Source organism: Rana temporaria, chromosome 2 (assembly GCF_905171775.1).
Source record: "Rana temporaria chromosome 2, aRanTem1.1, whole genome shotgun sequence".
Classification (NCBI taxonomy): Eukaryota; Metazoa; Chordata; class Amphibia; order Anura; family Ranidae; genus Rana; species Rana temporaria.
The window spans coordinates 456110831-456133865 of record NC_053490.1 but is presented as its reverse complement, the minus strand read 5'-3'; the positions used below and the strand labels follow the sequence as shown (position 1 = coordinate 456133865).

General features: G+C 43.9%; 1 protein-coding gene across 6 annotated transcripts; it reads right to left on the bottom strand.

Annotated features, from left to right (window-relative positions):
• Positions 1-425: 425 nt before the first annotated feature.
• CRYBA1 (crystallin beta A1) lies at positions 426-10003 on the bottom strand. Of its 6 annotated transcripts, none has more exons than XM_040338550.1 (7): positions 9903-9963; positions 9098-9160; positions 4645-4706; positions 3596-3714; positions 2644-2785; positions 1146-1288; positions 426-780 (listed from the first exon to the last, which is right to left on the bottom strand). In XM_040338550.1, the coding sequence occupies exons 1-7, from the start codon at positions 9955-9957 to the stop codon at positions 633-635; spliced, it is 732 nt and encodes a 243-aa protein (XP_040194484.1). In that variant the 5' UTR covers positions 9958-9963; the 3' UTR covers positions 426-632. The 6 variants fall into 6 exon arrangements, with proteins under 6 accessions (XP_040194484.1, XP_040194482.1, XP_040194483.1 ...); XM_040338548.1 differs by having other exon boundaries at positions 4645-4709; positions 9903-9962; XM_040338549.1 differs by having other exon boundaries at positions 4645-4709; positions 9098-9157; positions 9903-9948.
• Positions 10004-23035: the final 13032 nt, after the last annotated feature.

Sequence of the window (23035 nt, the reverse complement as noted above, 5' to 3'; positions counted from 1 at the left end):
ACACCTACAAATTTACGTTACGCCGGCGCAACGTTGGGAGCATTTGCTTTGTGAATTCCATGCTTGCCTCTCTCGGCGTAGCGTAAAAGAGATATGCTACGGCGGAATATATATGCGCCAATGTATTTGAATCCGGCCCATACTTTTATAGCACACTAGTTCTGGGCTCCAAGTAGTCTTGAGTTGTGTGAGCACCAAAACAATAACATTTTAGTATCAACCTAAGGTGACTGCTGTAGCATAACTTTGTAACTGTCATTATTTTTCTTCTTAATTCCACAACCATGATAAGGAAATCTAAACCTGGATCTGATACAATATAAAATTTCAGCAGGTGCTGCAGTGTCTATAATACATTTCTCAAGAACAAAATGACTTTGTCTCTAGGGATTTCCCAAGAGCAGCTAATGAAAGAAAATCTTCAATACATTTTTTTTAATTACATTTATTTTTCATTTTCGCAGTTGGTACAATTTAAGAAGTAATTTTCCCAACATGCATTCACAGTACAACAAAAGAATTCTGTTTCTGCTAGATTATCGTTAAAAGAGAATGGTAGTACCACAGAAAGCCTGTGAACAGTGACCTCTCACTAGCACGGCAATGGTAGGTGACAGAAGCGTCTTGGCCTTTTATTGCTGGATGCGTCGGATAGATTGGATTTGGAAAGTCTGGGCGTGGGATCCCCACTCTCTCCAGTGCTTGTATTCCCCTCCATGGTGGTCGGATTCCAGGATGTACTGGTAGCCACGATAACCGGGATATTGGTAACACACCCAGCTGCGGGAAAGTGAGTGCAATACATTAATATCAAAAAGCAGTCCTCTTCATTTGCACATAGAATGAGTTACTTTGTGGAGCACTTTTTAAAATATTTGTACATTTGGGCATTGCCTCTAACTCAAATATCAAAGAAACATTTTTCCTGACAAGGAAATTTAAACTAAACTTCTCATAACAGAAATATGGAGGCAGAAGTACTAGTTTCCCAGCTGGCATGTGGACCTTCTTGCTTTCCTACCTTAAATCACTGATTTTTCCCTGACTTTCCTGATCTTCGTCTTCATTCCCAATTTTATATATATATATATATTTTTTTTTTTTTAAATCTCTAACCCGGTTTCTTCTTGGTGCTTAGTACTTACGATCCACACTGAACTTTCATGGATCCAACTTCATTGTTTACCCAGCCCATAGCCTGTAGAGAAGGGTAGTCATCACACATCTCCCACTGGCGCCCAATGAAATTCTCCTTTTCAAAGATGACCAGCTTGGATTCTTTATGGTTCTGCATAGAGGAAATAAAACATGTTAATTAATGTTTTAACAAGAATAATGTGTAAATCTACAGAACACTAGGGGATAAAAGAGAAAGGTATATCCATGAGTATTAGGCCTTGTACACACGAGCAGACATGTACGAATAAAACGGTCCGTGGACAGTTTTCATCGGACATGTCTGCTGGGAGCTTTTGGTCTGATGTGTGTACACACCATCAGACCAAAATCCCCGCGGACAGAGAACGCGGTGACGTAGAAGACACCAACGTTCTCTGACACGGAAGTTCAATGCTTCCACGCATGCGTCGAATCAATTCGACGCATGCGCGGGATTTCGGGCTGCTGGTTATACGTCATAACCAGCGGACATGTCCGATGAGTCGTACTAACCATCGGACATGTCCGACGGACATGTTTCCAGCGGACAAGTTTCTTGGCATGCTAAGAAACTTTTGTCCGCTGGAAACCTGTCCGCTAGGCCGGGAAAAATGTCCGCTAGGCCCTACACACGGTCGGACATGTCCGCGGAAACTGGTCCGCGGACATGTTCGGTCGTGTGTACAGGGCCTTAGAGTATCATTCATGAATACTAGTCAAAAGCAGTAATAAAAAGGAATGTACTTGGCAAACAATATGTAACAAACAATATGTAAACATACTGTAATCACTGGCCATGTAATCAAAGTCTTTATGGGTGAACTCTATTTAGAGAATACATTTCAAATAGTCTTTTTCAAAAAAAGCTAGATGTAGCAGATGACGGCTCAGAGTCTAAAACCATGTCAAGAGCTTAGTTTACATGGCACTCATCCATACTGCTAAAATGATGGCATTTATAACAAAGAATTCTAGAATTATCTTGTCCTAAATTCCAGTTGAACGTTCAGTTTAAATCTCCTAAATACATCCCAGGAGCATAAAAAGGTGTTCAAACTCTCACAGTTTGTTTCCTTTGAGAGTAGCCACAACCTAAGTAGAAAAGCTTGTCAGCATGCTGTATATAACTCTTGTTCTATGTGTGGAACCAATGGTCCATCTACAAGGGTCCAGCAGTCAGAGCTCCGATCAGTAAGGGGCATGAGCTTTGCTAACTAAGGAGTTTTAGCTTTGACTCAGCAGGCACCATACCAGACCTATATAAGGAGGCCACCACTTCCACATAGTACATATTTTTGTTTGATATATCTGGAATATATTTAGATGATTTAACCTAAAAGTATTTGGGCTTTAAAACTAACTTTTTAGCAAAGTCATAATCTTGGGATAAAAAGTAAAATATATTTTAAGAGGCCTAGATGTTTCTTGGTTTAGATGTTTTTTTTTATCCACTCAAAGCACCCACAGTCCCCATTGCGCACTCACAGCAGAACAGATTGGGCGGAAAGACATCAGGCGCTCAATGTGATAGGCATTGCTGCCACTCCAAGCATCCCAACGGGGGTACTCTCCTCTCTCCAGGACAAACTGTTGACCGCAGAAGCTTGTGTGTTCATATCCAATCCATCTGTGTGAAAACAAGCAGGAGAATAAGTAAAATGTGGATTGTAAGCAAAGTCTATCTTGTTCACAGGTCCAAGTGAATGCTTTCATTTTCTGCTTTCACAGAGATAGAATGCCATATCAAAATAAGCCTACCTATGACCTAGTGAGGACTTCCTAACCTCTCCTGCACCCAACAGAATTATTCACTGAGCTTTGACCAACACACTACCCCATAATATTAATAAATGTATTGTGTTTCTCTGATGGGCAATGAATTTGATTCACTGAAGGAATAGAGACTTTTCACCTAGCAAAGTGGTAAAGCTGTGTTTACACTGAACACCCAATCACATTCATTCTATCGAAAAAAAATTGCTGGAGTTGAGATTTAATTTTATTGAGGGTAACATGGAGTATTCCCAGGCTGCATAGTAGAACACAAAGTGTTCTACCGTTACATACATCAGGCCTAGGGTAGGACAAATCTATAAGGTGGCCATGGGAAGGAGTCCTAGGCCTACTTTGTCTAAATATATTTTTACTAAATGTTTTTTTTAAATAAACTTTATTTTTGAAAGGACACAATATTAACTATCCAAATGAGTAAAAGATTATTGCAGTTTTAGCAAACATCAGGATGCTGAGCAGACACCTGAGCTAGTATTTGTATATTGGACTCTCGAATATTTATCACAAATGCCCATGTGGTCTACGGTTTCTCATTTAAGCAAGCTGTAGTAAGAAACCACTTCTAGAAATAAACAAATACAGTTGTGTTTGGCTGCATATATGAACCAAGAAGTCTTAGACGTCACTTAGAAGCCATACTTACCCTCCACATTCCACTTTCAGAGACCTAATGTTATCAAAGCCGCACTCCATGATGTTTGCACAGGAGGCGGTGAATTCCATTCTCTTTCCTTGAAAGTTCTCTTGGTCATATACTGTAATCTGGTAGTAAAAAAAGCCATTATTTTACTGTCACATGACTTAATATACATTCCTGTGGCAGAATTTACTAATTAAAAAGCAGCATTTGATAGCCATGCAAAAAATAAATGAGTGGGGTGTCATTAAATGGGATAAGATTGTACTGGAATCGATATGGTGTGGGTAAAAGTATGCATGCTTGATCTCCCTGCAGCTGGATCAGGTGATGGCTATCTTCCTTTGTTGGATACCCGGCAGACTAGGTTTGGGCTACCTCCAGTTTGCTATTACACCGCCAAGCTGGGACTTACAGTTCCTCTTTTAGTTGAATGGCTGCATTTTCTCTGTAGCTGTTCTGTCCACTTTTTAGCATGCACTTTCTAACTCTGGAGATCCTAAAGCCTCGTACACGTGATCGGATTTTCCACAGACAAAACGCTTACATTCACACAATTCCCGTCGGAAAATCCGATCGTGTGTACGAGGCTTAAGTCTCACGAGTAATCTTTGGTGTAAGCAGTTGAGCACATTGTCCCCAGCAGGAGCCTAAGGGTGCTGTTCATGATGGATTCTGCAATTTAATAGTTATGCAGTTATGTGATTTGTGACATGCTGCTTTTGTGGCTTTTTTTCTACTTAAAACAAATTCAGATTAGGATGATGAATGGATATTTTTGTTCTGCTGGTCCCATGGTTTCTTGTTCTTGGTGCCAAACAAAAGAGACTATTCTGAGCAGCAGAGAAGAAATACAATAAAGTAAACACAAGTGGCTCTTTTTAGTCATTTTTGGTAATGCTCTCCTATAACATGATCTCTGTGTTGGATCATATTCAGGATAAAACCCAGATACAAAACATCTAATCTACATGATGTCTCGATGTTCTTTCATTTTAAATAACTGTGCTATTGTTTTCCCCACTAGCTCTCCCTCATGTACAATGTCTGGATACCTTCCAGGGTCCGAGAGGAACAGGAAGTGGGTTGATCTGGGCCATTTTTTCAGAGGTGATGTCTTCTGGAGAAAAAAAAAAAAAAGAAAAAAACATTTATATCATACTTTTACAAAATGGGATGTTGTTATCCAATGTCCAGTTTAACTGTTATTTATTTTTCCAGCATGTAAGCCCCCATTCACATATAGGCGTTTTTACGCCTGTAGTGCTACGCCGCTGCCGCCAGAGGGATGAGAACACATGTCCCTCTATGGAGATGGTTCACATCTCCACGCCGAACGCCGGACGCCTGCCGCCTGAAAAAAGGTCCCGGACCTTTTTTTCAGGCGGCTTTCGGCGTTCGGCTAGGAGATGGGAAGCATCTCCATAGAGGGGGTCAATCTGGGGCACATCTAGGCGGACAATACCGGCGTTTTGTCGCCGCAAATCGCGGTACAAAACGCCGCTATTTGTCTGCCTAGGTGTGAATGGAGCCTTACACTATCCCATGTCCAAAACAGTTTTCAGCAATAGCAAGATAGATTTAATGTGTATATCCAGTGTATATTTACTTTGTTACTGCAGTGAGAAACAGCATTTGTTATTCAATTTGATATTTTACCAGGTTTGTAAAATTCTTCCAAGGACCGCAGCTAGAAGCTCGGGTCCTATTGATGTAGGCACGTCCTCAGAACTACTTCTCTCGAGGCCCCTTTTTTACTACACACAGTGGGCTGGATTCAGATAGAATGGTCTATCTATCCGCCCGGCGTAACCTATCTCAGATACGCCGCCGTAATTTAGGGCGTTCTGTATTCAGAAACAACTTGCGCCCTTAGTTACGGCGGCGTAACGTATCTGTGTCGGCGTAAGCCCGCCTAATTCAAATGTGGATGATGTGGGCATGTTTTTTTAACTGTGACCCCACGTATTTGAAGTTTTTTACGAACGGCGCATGCGCCGTTCGTGAAAAAATCCCAGTGCGCATGTTTGAAATTCCGCCGCAAATTGTCATTGCTTTCGACGTGAACGTAAATTACGTCCAGCCCTATTCGCGAATGACTTACGCAAACGACGTAAAATTTTCAAAACTTGACGCGGGAACAACGGCCATACCTAACATAGGATACGCCTCATATAGCAGGGGTAACTATACGCCAAAAAAAGCCTAACGTAAACGACGTAAAAAAATGCGCCGGCCGGACGTACGTTTCTGAATCGGCGTATCTAGCTCATTTGCATATTCCTCACGTAAATATACGGAAGCGCCACCTAGCGGCCAGCGTAAATATGCAGCCTAAGATACGACGGTGTAAGACACTTACGCCGGTCGGATCTTAGGGAAATCTATGCATAACTGATTCTATTAATCAGGCGCATAGATACGACCCCGCACACTCAGAGATACGAAGGCATATCTGGAGATACGCTGTCGTATCTTCTCTCTGAATCTACCCCAGTGTGTGCGCAGGCTCTTGAAAGTCAAAGAAGAAATATTGTTTTGCTGTGAAAGAAATCAATGTATGTATGTGGAAAAAGAAAGAGAAAGGTAGGGGAAGTTCTGTAGTCCAGCAGGCCGGGCTGAAAATACTGCTTGAGATTTTGATGCACGTTGTCAGCCCAAATAGAAATCTTCTGGATTTCTGGCAGATCAACAGGGTTTTTTTTTGTACTTGCTGCATTTTAAAGGGATATAACATGGAGAAATGTACATGTACTGTTTTTTTTTTTTTTTTTTATATACACTTTAAAGTGGATGTAAAGCCACTCTCATCCTTTCTAAACTACTGCCATAGTGCTGATCTATAAGGATATAGATGCCTCCTGCATGTATCCTTACCTGTGAAATGTCTCTCCTCTGTCTGTTTCAAGAACTGAAAAACTGCAGATTCTGTGGGTGGGTCTGTTGTCTGGAGCTCAGTGGGCGGAGTTGTGATGTCAGTAGACTCCCCGCCCACCTCTACACTCCCCTTGTCAACATGCATTTTCTCCTGTGTATTCCTTACACTAAATTCTGCTATGATTACCAACATCCAGTCAAAATCCAGAAAAGTAACCACATGACTTCAGAAAAGGAGTGGGGGTGGGAATTAAAAAAGAATGCCTGTCTCGGGCTAGTGCATGAGATATGTAAATAACCTGTCATTCACAGCAAGGGGGAAGAACAGACAAAAGTTTTCTCCTGTTTGTCCGTTTATCTCACTGAAAAAAGAAAAGAGGATTGCTCAGAGCTGGATTAACTCTTTGTGGCAAGACTGGGCACAGACAGGCCCGTCGCTACAGGACAGGCAAAACAAACAATTGCTTGGGGCCCCGAGCTGGCCTGGGGCCCCCAACTTTCCCTTCCCAGGCTGTAGCGTGGCCAAGCTCCTCTTCCTTCCTCCTGAAGTCCTGTCAGTCCGGCCGGGTACCGCGCGTGGTACAGGTGATTTAGTTTCCTGTTCCCGTCCAGACTGACAGGAAGTGCACACTTCCTTTCAGTCCGGCAGGGAACACAGGAAACTGAATCTCCTGTACCGCACTTGGGACTGGGGACCCATAATGATAGAACACTGGACTGACAGGAGGAAGAGAAGCTCGGCATAGGGAAAACATAGGGACTGGTGGGGGGGGGGGGTAGGAGTAAGAACATGGGTGTAAAAAATTAGTGAAGCGCTAACGTAGGCTTTGCATGTGGGGGGGGGGGTGCTTGTGGCCCCCAAATTCCTTCAAATGGCCCTGGGCACAGATGATAGGAAATCTTATACTCTACATTGTGACAGCAAAAAAAATTAAATAAATGTGTGTTTTCATCCACTTTAAGTTTTAATAGATGGGTTTTGAGATCCTAGACATTAGAACACAACACATTGGTTAAGCTATATTTCTATGTGTGTGCTGTTATTTCTATTTTTTTTTTATTTTTATTTTAAACATATCGTTTTTTATTTTAATAAAATAAAATCCTGCTTTTAGCAGTAGCAACAGACTGCCTGTGTTTACTTTGCTGTCACATCTGTACACTGGCCTCCATGCCATACCTAAGGATGTGACATTTTAGGGCTGAACTGCAAAACGGGCAGTGCCAGTCAGTAGTCTCTGTAGCAGGAATTAATAAGGAAGACAAATATTTAAGGATTTGCCGTTCTTGCAGCTCAACTTTATGAACTATGACACAGCTACTGTCCTTACAAATGGATAATGAAGACAGTGTGCTGCAACCTTTCAAACAAACTTACCGTAATTAATTATAACTCAGACATGCATTCTCCTTTAGTGCTTTAATCACTTTTGATTGCTCTCTGGCTAATGAAGAGGGTGCATGGTGGTTCCCTTACATATATAAGCATGTCAGTAAAAAAAAGTGATGCAAGGGTTTTCATCTCTACCAACAATAACGGATACAGTACTTAGCTAAACCCACGCTTTAGCTTTCATTTGCAACCATTTCAAGGAATGGTCAATCCCAATATATATATATATATATATATATATAATCACATTTAAAGTTAAAGTGGAACTTCACGCTCCCAATCAACATTGATCATTTTTAATCCTCATGCTAACATTAGTAAATAGATAGGAAAGTATATCAATATTTACACTTTTTTTTCTACATTTCTTCGGTTACTTTCTGGCTTCTTGCCTAAACAAATAATTTCATACTTCCCAGTAGTCTTCCGGAGGGGTGGAGAGAAGGAGGGGGTTTTCTCAGCTAATCACACTATCCTGCATGCATGCTTGAGCTAAGGGCAGATGGATTCAATAAAGTAAATGCTACATGAATCATTCGACCTTACTCAAGATGACCATGGCTAGAAATGCTAGTGTTTTTTTTTTTTACTCAACAAACTAAAGCATGGACCAATGGATAGATGGGGGGGAGTTTGCTTTAAAGTGGAGGTTCACCCGCAAATCACACTTTTTAACCTTAGATTCATGCTCATTTTGTCTAGGGGAATCGGCTAGTTTTTTTTAAATCGAAGCCGTACTTACCGTTTTAGAAATGCATCTTCTCCGCCGCTTCCGGGTATGGGCTGCAGGACTGGGCGTTCCTATTTTGATTGACAGTCTTCCGACAGGCTTCCGACGGTCGCATCCATCGCGTCACGATTTTCCGAAAGTAGCCGAACGTCGGTGCGCAGGCGCAGTATAGAGCCGCACCGACGTTCGACTTCTTTCGGCTACTCGTGACGCGATGGATGCGACCGTCGGAAGCCTCTCGGAAGACTGTCAATCAAATAGGAACGCCCGCTCCCGAAGACCCATACCCGGAAGCGACGGAGAAGATGCATCTCGAAAACGGTAAGTACAGCTTTGATTTAAAAAAAAATAGCCGATTCCCCTATACAAAATGAGCATCAATCTAAGGGTAAAAATTGTTTAATGGGTGAACTCTGAATTAAATAGTGTTTTTGGTTTTTGGTGCTCAGATGCAGTGAAGATCCTCTTTAATCTTCAGACAAACAGCTAAATAGTTTTGAGCACATACCTTGCATGTGGCACACCTGATTGGCTCTTAGTGCTTCCCCTCCCTGTTTCAGTCTGCAAGCTGCTGTACAGGGGATAAAATGAGCCTGATATGAAGAGGGATTTAGGTATTTCTACTAGTTGCGTTCAGCAATACATTGTATGAGTTTTAATGACACCATAGCAAGCTATACATTTAGCCTGACACATGTAGTAGTCTTTGCTTCCAATGTCACATTACAGATAGTCCATAATGATCAATAGGCTTTTACCTAATTGGCATAGGTGTGCGCAGCCTTTGGCATTAGGGTGTGCAATCCAAAGCTTAAACACACTCTACTGATCACTCACAATGTTCATTCAGAAAGGGAAGGGGCCGTTAAATGGCATATTTACTGGCCCCTTCCCCCATTCACCCTAAAACATCGACATCGCCGGAAGTGCTGTGGGGGGAAGGAGTTAGAATCTGTTCTGAACAGGGTGATTAGGGTGTGCCTGGGCACATCTGGCACACCCTGTGCGCACACCTATTCTAATTAGAATATCAGTAGTTACACGACTTTAAGTGTCCCCAGGATTAGCAATTATATTTATATGTGTAATCTGTAAATGTTTAACTTCACCTTATGTTCCTTCTAATAATACTTTGACCTATACAATTATGACTATGTATTTCAATGTCTGCTTTCAACTCAGTAACATAAATACAAACTCTTCTTTTGAGAGAGATAATAATATATATAATAATATTCTGTGTATAGTACTAGATCCTGTATAAATGCATCTTAATTTCTGGAACTGGTTCCCTGATGGAGCTGTGCACTCACCTCGCTCAGTCTGAATTGCTGGGATCTCCATCTGGCACTCGCCTATTCCATCCATCCATTCACAGGGTTTATATAGGGAGATGAGCCACAGGTCTCAATGCTAGCTTTTCACCTTGCGTCAGCACAATGCGGTCTGCGCTATTGTCCCCTGCTGATCCCAGGCCTCCTGTATATTGCTATCTGCATGACTGAGCCACTATCTATGACCTCACTACCCAGCTTCTACCACTTTTTGCATACATTTTGTAGATATAAAAATTTGGTACATACTACATTTATAAATATATGAATTTATATACAGTACAGTATATATTCAGAATAACATCTGTTATATAGGCATAATTATTTGTGGTCATTTATCTACCTATTTCAGGATAACATCCATCGACACATATTATTGTGTCTATAGACAGATCATTTATCGACTTATTTAAGGATCAGGATTTTCTTTGACATTTTGTTTTATTCTATAGTTTGTGTAGGATGTTATCTCAGTCATTCATATACAACTACAATGAAAATCAGTTACATCCAGTAAGCTAGGAGCAGCAGGTGAGTAAACATACAGGTGATACTCGAAAAAAAATTGAATATCGTACAAAAGTTAATTTATTTCAATAATGCAATTTAAAAGGTGAAACTAATATAAGTGAGAGACTCATTACATGCAAAGCCAGATAGTTCAAGTCGTGATTTGTCATAATTGTGATGATTATGGCTTACAGCTCATGAAAACCCCAAATCCACAACCTCAGAAAATTAGAACATTACATGCAATCAATAAAACAAGGATTGTACATAGAACAATATCGGACCTCTGAAAAGTAGAAGCATGCATATGTACTCAGTACTTGGTTTTGGCCCCTTTTGCAGCAATTGCTGTCTCAATGCGGCCTGACATGGAAGCTATAAGCCTGTGGCACTGCTGAGGTGTTATGGAAGACAAGGATGCTTCAATAGCGGCCTTCAGCTCTTCTGCATTGTTCGGTCTCATGTCTCATCTTTCTCTTGGCGATTCTCTATGGGGTTCAGGTCAGGCGAGTTTGCTGGCCAATTAAGCACAGTAATCCCACGGTCACAGAACCCAGTTTTGGTGCTTTTGGCAGTGTGGGCAGGTGCCAAGTCCTGCTGGAAAATAAAGTCAGCATCCCCATAAAGCTCGTCTGCGGAAGGAAGCATGAAATGCTCCAAAATATCCTGATAGACGGCTGCGGTGACCCTGGACTAAATGAAGCACAGTGGACCAACACCAGCAGATGACATGGCTCCCCAAATCAACAGACTGTGGAAACTTCACACTGGACTTCAAGCATCTTGCAGTGTGTGCCTCTCCATTTTTCCTCCATACTCTGGCTCCTTGGTTTCCAAATGAGATGCAAAATTTACTCTCATCAGAAAAGAGAACTTTGGACCACTGAGCAACAGACCAGGTCTGTTTTTCTTTAGCCCAGGTAAGACGCTTCTGAGGTTGTTTGTTGTTCAGAAGTGGCTTGACAAGAGGAATACGACATTTGAAGCCCATGTCCAGGATCCGTCTGTGTGTGGTGGCTTTTGATGCACTGACTCCAGCCTCAGTCTACTCCTTGTGAAAGTCCCCAACACTTTTGAATGGCCTTTCCTGACAATCCTCTCCAGGCTGCAGTCATACCTGCTGCTTGTGCACCTTTTTATTCAACACTTTTCCCTTCCACCTAACTCTCTATTAATGTGCTTTGATACAGCACTTTGGGAACATCCAACTTCTTTTGCAATTATCTTTTGAGGCTTTCCTTCCTTATGGAGGGTGTCAATGATGGTTTTCTGCACAACTGTCAGGTCAGCAGTCTTTCCCATGATTGTGATTCCTACTGAACCAGACTGAGAGAACATTTAAAGGCTCAGGAACCCTTTGCAGGTGTTATGGCTTAATTAGCTGATTAGAGTGGGATACTTTGAGCCTAGAATATTCCACCTTTTCACAATATTGTAAATTTTCCAAAATTGTTCTTACTGATGTTATGTCACAGCATACTATGTTACACCATAGGTATTATTATGTTATATTATGTAATTCTTGATTTACCAATCATGCCTATCATTTTTTGTATATTATTTACTGTGATGTATGTTCACTGTTTGGTATGCTCTATTGTATCCAATAAATGTTATTGTATCCTATTAATTGATTCATTATATTCCGGTGGTGTGTTTCACGTTAAAGTCCCACAATTCCCATTCCTTTTCTTTACCGTCTACCCTCCCCTTCCCCTCTTTCCGTTCCCCTTACGTATACCTTCCCTTTTTTACAAGCATTAGGGATAGAGACCATGGTATATACTACTGGCCGTGGTCTCATCTACAGACCCAATGCTATGCTGTTTTTCCTGGTGCCTCCATGGCAGCATACTAGTGATAGAGCTCCGCCTCGACTCCTCCCTCAGGACTAGTGAATAGAATAAATTAAAGGCATAGCCCCTCCCCCAACATTCTCCTTTTTTTCCTCCATACCTTCTTGTACTGGTGAAGAGTAGAAGTATGTCCATACCTCTGCAGTCGGCAGCGTCCGCCGGGTTTAGCCTTTCCCGCGCGCAGTCCCTGTTCTTGGGCCGCTAATAGCGCTAATAAGCTGGGAGACCCCTCTGTGGATCTGTTGGGGTCGCATCGCAGAGTTTCCTCATAGGAACGCAAACTGCCAGGAGCACCTATAAAATGACACGGAAGCTGTGGAAGGATCGGCTCCACTACCCCAGGCCAGACTTTTCTTTCCTTTTTTGTTTTCCTTATGCTGTGCTGTATATATGTTTTTGTTTTTTTTTTCAAAGTGTAATGCTGTGCAAAAAAAAAAAAAAAAAAACTTAAATCTTCTGTGGGTGCCCTGTCGCCCTGACAGTCTGGGCTGGCCTGTATCAGGTGTCTCTGGATACAGCTGATCCCTTGCTATGGCGGGGGGGGGCCGTGCTGGTCGGCGCCCACACTCTAGTGCATTACCACTTACAGTTTCTGAGGATCCCGGCGCCCTGATGCAGTACTTCCTGTGTCACGGGCGCCGGCGCTTCTGCGCATGCGCGGCGCGTGCGCGGCGCATGCGCGGTGACGTCACGGGACGCGGCGGCCATTTTGGATTCTGGAAACAGGGCTTTTTTGCCCTTGTTTCCAGTCTTTTGGCTGGGGGCGGATCCTGGGGGAAGATTCCCTCAGGAGAGCTTAAATAGAGACCTAGAACAGGGCTTGACTGTTGCTGCAGTGACAGATCTAGGCCCTGCTAGGTTTTCAGCCCCAGAAATTGTTGGTAAGAAGCGAGGAGATGGGGGAAAAGTGCTGGCATAGCAGCACCTGTCTGAAGGTTGCAGACAGGTGCTTGCTTGTCAGTTATTCAATGTCGCACATATCACTATTATTAATTATTTATTTTATTATCTATTTATTTATTTTTTGCGGCCTCTCTACAATTTTTGCAGCCGATCCTTCCGCCCAAGCTCTACAATGAGTCATTCACCGCGTAACAAAGATCCTCACACCATTAGGTATGGACCAACGATACGTGAGTATTTAAAAAAAAAAAAAAAAAAAAAGTGCCCTCACTGTTTTTCTGACGTGAGTTCCTTACACCGTAGCCCTGCCCACTCCAAGAGGACCAGAAAGTCATCAAGATCTCGTGATAATGACAGCCCAGTCCGCAGATCGGATTCCTCGCGACACCGGTCCCACTCATCAAGGCGAAGATCCCGATCTCCACGCCATAGATCACAGAGGTCAAGATCCAGGGGTCATGATCACTCTCCATCTTCTAGAAGTCAAAGAAGGAAGAAGTGTTGGACATGCGGGGCTACGCCACTACCCGACAAGGTAGTTTGTAAGGACTGCTTTACGGACTATGCGTCCAGCCGCGAGCAGGAAAATCGGCATGCAGTAGAACTGCTGGACAAAGCTATGAGAGACTCCTTCTCCAAGCTCTTGGCTTCTGTCCCTGTTCAGCCGACCTCGCAGGTACCACAGACTCAGAATGTGGAACCCAGTCTCCCGGGGCCCTCAACAGTCGGGCAACCTGTACTACCGACTGATCGGTCAGGCAGAGACTCCTCACCCGGAGATGACTCGGAGTATTCAGCAGAGGAATCAGAATCCTCGGGGTTCAGCTTTTCCCTGGTAAGCCCGTTTATCCAGGCAGTTAAGTCAGCAATCTCCTGGAAAGAGGATAATCCCCCTCAAGAGGCGACAAGCTATTTTCCCTTTCTCAAAAGGAAGCAGATTCTGTTCCCGTTAATGGGGGAGATAAGCCAGATCATTCTCAACGAATGGGCAAAGCCTGATAAAAAGTTCTCTTTGACCCGGCTCAACAAGTTGTATCCCTTACCAGAATCTGGAACACAGGCACTAAACTCTATGCCTGTGGTGGATGCATCAGTAGTACGCCTTGCCAAAAACGTGACCTTACCAATGGAGGATTCCACCTCCTTCAAGGATCCCATAGACAGGCGTATTGACCTAGAACTAAAGAGGAGCTACTTGGCGGCAGGAGCAGCCTGTAAACCGGCCATCGCCCTCACGTCAGTCTCTAATGCCATTAGGTCATGGACAGATAACATTGAGACTGCTCTGCGTCAGAACGTCCCAACAGAAGACGTAATAAAAGCCTTAGAGGAACTCAGGCTATCAGCAGACTTTGTCGGAGTCGCTGCCATTGATACCATCAGATGCTCGGCGAGATCTATGTTACACTCTGTGATGGCAAAAAGGGCCTTGTGGCTGAAACCCTGGTCAGCTGACCTTTCATCCAAACAGAGCTGGTGCAAAATTCCCTTTGATGGGAAGGCGCTTTTCGGAGATAAGATGGATAACGCAATCTCTAGGCTGTCAGGAGGGAAGTCTGGTATGCTCCCACAAGACAGGAGAACACGAAGATTCAGAGGTGGTCCCTCTAGATTCCGCCGCTCAGATTCAAGAGACTTCAGAAATTCGGGTCAATTCAGAGACAACAGAAGACCTTGGAGAGGCACTCAGCAATCCTTCTTGAACAGAAAGATGAAAGCCCCTCCGGCTCCTCAGGAGCAAAAGCAGTCCTTTTGACGCCGAGCCAGCCCTGACACTCCCGGTGGGAGCCAGGCTAAAACATTTCATCTCAGCCTGGGCCACCCATTGCCAAGACCCCTGGGTTCTGTCCACTATCCAAAGGGGGCACTCTTGGAAGTTTTTTCAAACTCCACCTCGGAACTCGTTCAAGAGATTGGAAATTCCATCTTCTCCCCTGAAAGCTCAAGCTCTAAAAGACTTTTTAGTGTCACTCCAGCATCAGGAAGCAGCCATTCCTGTGCCCTTGGCAGAGCAATTCACAGGTTTTTACTCTACCTTATTCCTCGTCCCCAAGAGGACAGGTGGATGGAGACCTGTGATAGACCTGAAGAGGCTCAACCGGTATATTCACACCGAGAGCTTCAAGATGGAATCCTTGCAGACAATAATCCAGGCAGTTCAGCCGTTGGATTGGATGATCTCTGTCGACCTCCAGGACGCATACCTGCATGTTCCAATCCAGCCGAAAGTCCAGAAATACCTGAGATTTGCAGTAGGTCATACTCATCTTCAATTCCAAGCTCTACCCTTTGGACTGTGCACCTCTCCCAGGGTATTCTCCAAAATCCTATTGTCTGCCCTAGCCCCCCTGAGGGAGAAGGGCTTAAGGGTGTACCATTATCTAGACGACATCCTACTCCTTGCAAGCAGCCCAGAGCAACTGATGTGCCATCGAACCATTCTGCTCCAAACTCTAAGGGAGTTAGGGTGGTTAGTCAATCTAGGCAAGAGCCAACTCACACCGACTCAACAGATGGTCTACTTGGGCGCAGCATTCAACACCCTGAGGGGTACAGTGTCGTTGCCACCGCCAAAGAGGGAGACTATCATTCAGAAAATGATCAAAACCATCCAGAGTCCGGTTTTAACGGCCTCACAATGCCTGAGCCTCATTGGCAGTATGTCGGCCTGCATCCCCATGGTCCCTTGGACCCATTGGCACCTGAGATTCTTTCAGACTGGTTTCTTGGCGCAGTGGAGGAAACGTCGACTGTCCCAGACGATCCTGATCACGGGACTGATGCGAAAGAGTCTTCAATGGTGGACAGAACCAGAGAACCTCTCCAGACCCCGTCACTTGGGGTCCCTACATTGGACCACAATTACGTCCGATGCGAGCGGACAGGGCTGGGGAGCCCATTGCGGGGAATCCAAGGTACAGGGGAAATGGTCATTCTCCACCCAAGGCGTAGTGTCCAACATCCTAGAATTGAGGGCAGCCTTTATGGCACTAACTTCCCTGACATCCCAAGTCAAGGGTCAGAGGATTCTGCTTCGCCTGGACAACAGGGCAGCGGTTGCGTATCTGCAGAAACAGGGGGGCACACGCAGCAGATCGCTCCTCAAGGAAGTAGAGCCGATCATGCTTTGGGCAGAGAAGAACCTCCTGGACCTTCGAGCAGTATACCTCCCAGGCAAGCTGAATACGGAAGCAGACACATTGTCCAGACGATTCTGCAACAACAACGAGTGGGCGCTCCACCCACGGGTGTTCCGGCAGATTGCCAACTCTTGGGATCCCCCACAGGTGGACCTGTTCGCCTCTTCGGAGAACACCAAGCTGGACAGGTTTGTCTCCAGGTTTCCACATCCGCAAGCCGAAGCAGTGGATGCTCTGACATGCCCATGGAGTTTCTCCACGGCATATGCCTTCCCTCCGCGGTCACTGATACTCAAATTTCTCCTGAGGTTACTCAGGGAATCAGTGCAGGTACTGACGATACTCCCGTACTGGCCGAAGAGACCTTGGTTTCCACTTGCCATGCGTCTCAGTGTGAATCCACCAATCAAGATCCCAGCATTCCCTCAACTTCTGCTGCAGGGCAAACTGCTTCACCCAAACCCTCAGAGGTTGGACCTTCGAGTCTGGAAGTTGAGAGGCGAAGGTTCGAGTCCCTAGGCTGCTCGTCAGGGGTCATCTCAACCCTCTTAAAGGCCAGGAAACCCACAACGAATAATATATATTCAAAGATCTGGGATAAGTTTGTGTCCTACGCAGTCGATAACGGCTTTGATCCTATCGTCCCCTCTACAAACCATGTATTAGGTTTCCTTCAAACAGGACTTGACCTAGGCCTTAGTCTAAGCTCCCTTAAGGTTCAGGTAGCAGCAATCTCAGCCGCAACCAGTAAAAGGTGGGCAGAAGATCCTTTGCTAGTTATCTTCTTTAAAGGCGTCGTAAAGATCCGTCCGCCTGCTAGACGATCCTTCCCTAAATGGGATCTGTCTCTGGTCCTCGAGGCTCTGTCAATCCAACCTTTTGCTCCAGTAGAACAAATAACCCTTTGGAACTTAACGCTGAAAACAACGTTTCTGCTAGCCATCACCTCCGGTAGGAGGATCTCAGAACTCCACTCCTTAGGAATTGGGGAAGACCACATCTCTTTCTTCCCTGACAGGGTAGAACTTCGCCCACTCAGAGGGTTCATGCCGAAGGTCGCCTCTACAAGCCACCTGTTGGAACCTTGGGCTCTACCAATATTTGCAGATACTGATACAGAAACCTGCCACGAACTGGATGTGTCCAGAACACTCAAGGCCTATCTAGAGGCCACCGGCTCCTTCAGAACCTTGGAGAGACTGTTCATCGTACCTTTTGGTAAACACAGGGGCAAGGAAGCCTCCATCAGGACTCTAGCATCATGGGTTGTGAAGCTGATACAGAGGTCCTACAGGGCAAAGAATATGGAGCCTCCATCTCGAGTGAATGCTCATTCCACTAGAGCAGTCGCTACTTCCTGGGCAACAAGGGCTAACGTATCGCTGGAGACGGTGTGCAGGGCAGCCACCTGGTCGTCTCGAAACACGTTTCTCAGGCACTACCACATTGACCCAGGAGCTCTCACAACGGTGGAGTTCGGAAGAAGGGCAGTTCAGGCTGCTATGTCCTCTTCTGATTAAAAACTCTTATTGTTAAGCATTATCCCACCCGCGTCAAGCTAGTTATTTATCACTAGTATGCTGCCATGGAGGCACCAGGAAAACGGAAAATTGTATCATACTTACCAGTAATTTTCCTTTCCTGGTGCCTATCCATGGCAGCATACGCTCCCACCCTCGGTATTCTATAGTATGGAGAATGTTGGGGGAGGGGCTATGCCTTTAATTTATTCTATTCACTAGTCCTGAGGGAGGAGTCAAGGCGGAGCTCTATCACTAGTATGCTGCCATGGATAGGCACCAGGAAAGGAAAATTACTGGTAAGTATGATACAATTTTCCGTTTTTACGCTGATACATTTTTACACTTTGTCCCTTCCCCCCTCGTTTTTCCCCTCCCCCTCCCATTTTTATACATACTTGTTAATAGCTTCTCAAAATATTTCAGATTAAAAAGGTGACTTGCTTAAAGACAAATATCACTTTGCCTATTGAGGGCAAAATGAAAGTGTCTTCCTGGTTTCCCCGCATCCAATTCTTATGACAGAAGAGTGTGACTGGCTCTCAATTGAGGCGGTTCACACACCTCCAGAGTGGAAAGGGTCCTGTGCATCTTTGGCTCAGGCAGAAATTTGGACCTAATTTGCACCTGAACCGGTGAACAGGTACGCACTGTACCCCCTGCTGCGAAACGCGGCCGCAGCATGTGTGAACCCAGCCTGAGGCGACAACTCCTTCTGCTTGCTTTACACATCAGTGGCAACAACTCCTGGTACCTGCTCTACACAACTGAGGCCACAAATCTGGGATCCTGCTCTACACATCGAAGGCTCCTGCAGCCCGCTGTAAGCATCAGGGTCTTACTCCCAGAGTAAGTTCTTGACTTCTTCTGACATCGTCCAATAACAATGAGATCTCAGATTTCTGCTGTTTCATTCACTTAGGAATTTGGGTGTTCTTGCCTTCCTCTATATATGCCAGATACTCAATAATATAAAAAAATACAAAATCTAATGGGAAGAGAGGGATCTGCAGGTGTGTAGGTCAAAGAACTTAGGTGCAAAATTCTAACTTATATAAACCTCAAGAGATATAAGATATTTTCAGGTGGTTTAAAGCCTCATACACTCGATACGATTGTTGGCAGGGGATTGTCTGTTGACAGACTGTTATCCTAAAATCTTAACGTTAGTACGCTCCTTTTGACAATTGTTGTCCAATTTTCCGCCAAACAATGTTGGATGAAGGGCAAGTAATTTTTCGTCCGACAACTGTTTGACGTCTGATCTTCGTATGGTCAGTACACAAATCGTCACACAAAAGTCAAAAGTACAAGCAAGCATGCTCGGAATCAATGCTCACCAAACACAAAATTAGCAGAAGGGGCCCAAACGGTAGCGCTCAAGAGCTGAAATTCCTCATAGTACTTTACTATAATCGTGCTTGTGGCATGACAATTGTGTACCAACAATCGTATCGTGTGTATGAGGCTTTACTCTCCATGATCTACCAACAAATGAAATATCAGTTTTGAATGGACTTGGACTTGAATGTCCAAGAATTACCCATATTTACTGTAAAATGTAAATCAGTCACTTAGACTATTTTCCTTTATGCAGTTAATTTAGTATTAATTAAAGCAGAGGATAACTTTATCAGAGCACCACAACTCAAAAAATCACTGATGAAAAACACCCTCCTAGCATTTCTAGCTGCGACCATCTTGAGTAAGGGAAGATGATTCATGTGGTATTTACTTCCTGGAATCCATATGCCATTAGCTCAGGCATGCATGCAGAAGGGAGGACATATTGCAGGGTGGCCTAATCTAGCCTGTTTGCTCTGGGGGTGCTTTAATAAAAAATCAGAACAGTATACTGACAGTACACCTTTGTTTTACTCTCTCTTCGTAGCTCTCCCTGTTTTTTTGTTGTCTCTCCAGCTCTCTCGGCTGCCATTGGCTGTGTGTGAATCAGTGACAGTCTGTCGTACAGTGTGATAGAGATGCAGGGAACCTGAATTCCCTGTTCACTTGGCATGCTTCTGTACCATGAGTCACAACCCGGACGTGCCATGAGTGATCAGAGAGTGCTAATCTCTCCATGGCTGCAATGAAAAAGCATATATACATAGCTCCCAACTGTCCTTGATTTGGAACAAAGTCCCTCTGTCCCTCTTTCCTCCTCATTTGTCCCTCATTTTAGCCTGATCTATATAGTTTTATAAAAAAAGGAAAATTTATCTTTCAAAAAGTTTTTCACAGTGCTAACACTTTCATCCAAGTTCTAAATTGCTGCATTTGTAAATGTCAAAAGACAATATAAAGGAATAGTAATGGTAAAAAATAACACTTGTGGGTGTATCTAATCTTTTTTATTTATTTTTTGTATAATTTTTCTTTAAGCCTGGGTTCACACTATTCCAAATTGCATGTGGGTTTCTCTGCATCCAATTTGCGTGTTAGGAAACTGTGACCGTCTCTCAATAGAGCCGGTTCACACATCCTCGGAGCTGCTCTGGAGCGAATTGCACAGGAGTCCTGTGCGTCTTCTGGTCCGTTTCAGGTCTGAATTCAGCCAAAAAGTCAGACCGAAATCGGACCTGAAATGATGAACAGGGATGCACCGGACTGTGTCCTATGCCTACATACTTTTGCTAATAGGTGTCCCTCATTCCCATCTCAAAAAGTTGGGAGGTATGTATATATAAAGCATATGTATTAGGCCAGTGTTTCTCAACCATTTTCATTCACAGCATCCTATAAAGATATGCAAAATCACAAGACACACCAGTTCCAATCTGTATTTTTGGGGCTGAGGGACACTGACATTGGCACTGGATGATGATGTCACCCTCTACTTGGTACCACATTGGGCACGATCAGTGTTCCCCTTTCACATCAGGGTCCTGCTTCACCTCAGGGTCCCCTTTTCACATTAGAGCCCCCCTCCCCCTTTATATTGGAGTACCACCCTTCACATTCGAATACTCCACTTCACATGAGAGTCCCCCCTCTATTGCAGCTGCAGCATCATGGCAGGGGGCAAGAGATTGAGCAGATCTAGACAGAAGCAGATCATAAAAATCCCCACCCTGGATCAATATAATCTGTTTCCGTAGTGCAGATGGGCTGGCCACCAGCATCTAAGCAACAAATGACAGGTGCCTCCTGGTTCATTCCCTGCATCATAGAAATGAATAGGGGCAGGGCATACTTGGCATTGCTGAGGCTGCACCCTCACTTCCTAATACCAACATCACTGGTCCTGGGGGGAAACGGCCCACCCCAGCACCCCCTAGATCCAGCCCTGATATATTATCAACAACAGAATTGCCACTGTAGGTCTAAGGAATCAAGAAAAGAAGGAGCTCCATAGCGTTCTTTCATTTACTGGTGTTCTAGACAGTTCTGCAGAAACACAACTGTGGGGATAGAGATGGAAAGGCTTGAGATGGAGGCCTCAAGACTCTCTATAGATTTCATAGTATGCAAATATTGTCTTTCAATCCAGTGATGATGACTATGTATATAAATTAGATCTAATGCAGCATAATTGAGGAAAAAGTGGTGAGTCCTATATAAACTACTATTTCTTGGAATATTGAGGGTCACTGGAAGTCTCCAACTGCTATTATGTCAATGGATATTGTGCCTCAGAATGTGAACCCTGTGGCTCCATCTTGCCCTACTCTCTTCTCTCTCTATTATATATACTGTATCTCCCAAAAGTGAGTACACCCCTCACATTTTTGAAAATATTTTATTATATCTGTTCATGTGACAACACTGAGGAAATTACACTTTGCTACAATGTAAAGTAGTGAGTGTACAGCTTGTATAACAGTGAAAATGTGTTGTCCCCTCAAAATAACTCAACACACAGCCATTAATGTCTAAACCGCTGGCAACAAAAGTGAGTACACCCCTAAATGAAAATGTCCAAATTGGGCCCAATTAGCTATTTTCTTTCCCTGGTGTCATGTGATTTGTTAGTATTACAAGGTCTCAGGTGTAAATGGGGAGGAGATGTGTTAAATTTGGTGTTATCGCTCTCACTCTCTAATACTAGTTACTGGAAGTTCAACATGGCACCTCATGGCAAAGAACTCTCTAAGGATCTGAATTTTTTGTTGTTGTTGCTCTACATAAAGATGGCATAGACTATAAGAAGATTGCCAAAACCCTGAAACTGAGCTTCAGCACGGTGACCATACAGCGGTTTAACAGGACATGTTCAACTCAGAACATGCTTTGTCATGGTTGACCAAAGAAGTTGAGTGCACGTGCTCAGCGTCGTATCCAGAGGTTGTCTTTGGGAAATAGACGTATGAGTGCTGCCAGCATTGCTGCAGAGGTTGAAGGGGTGGGGGTCAGCCTATCCATGCTCGGTCTGAAATCAAATTGGTCTGTATGTCTTTTTGTTCCAGAAGGAAGCCTTTTATAAACATGATGTACAAGAAAGCCTGCAAACAGTTTGCTGAAGACAGGCAGACTAAGGACATGGATTACTGGAACCATGTCCTGAGGTCTGATGAGACCAAGATAAACTTATTTGGTTCAGATGGTGTCGAGCGTGTGTGGCGGCAACCAGGTGAGGAATACAAAGACAAGTGTGTCTTGCCTACAGTCAAGCATGGTGGTGGGAGTGTCATGGTCTGGGGTTGCTTGAGTGCTTCCGGCACTGCAGAGCTACAATTCATTCAGGGAACCATGAATGCCAACATGTACTGTGACATACTGAAGCAGAGCATGATCCCCTCCCTTCAGAGACTGGGCCACAGTATTCCTACATGATAGCGACCCCAAACACACCTCCAAGATGACCACTGCCTTGCTAATATAGCTAAGGGCAAATGTGATTGACTGGCCAAGCATGTCTCCAGACCTAAACCCTATTGAGCATTTGTGGGGCATCCTCAAACCAAAGGTGGAGGAGCGCAAGGTCTCTAACATCCACCAGCTCCTCCATGGAGGAGTGGAAGAGGACTCCAGTGGCAACCTGCAAAGCTTTGGTGAACTCCATGCCCAAGAGGGTTAAGGCAGTGCTGGAAAATAATGGTGGCCACACAAAATATTATATATATATATATATATAATTAATATATATATATATATATATATATATATATATATATATATATATATATATATATATATATATATATATATATATATATATATATATATATATATATATATATATA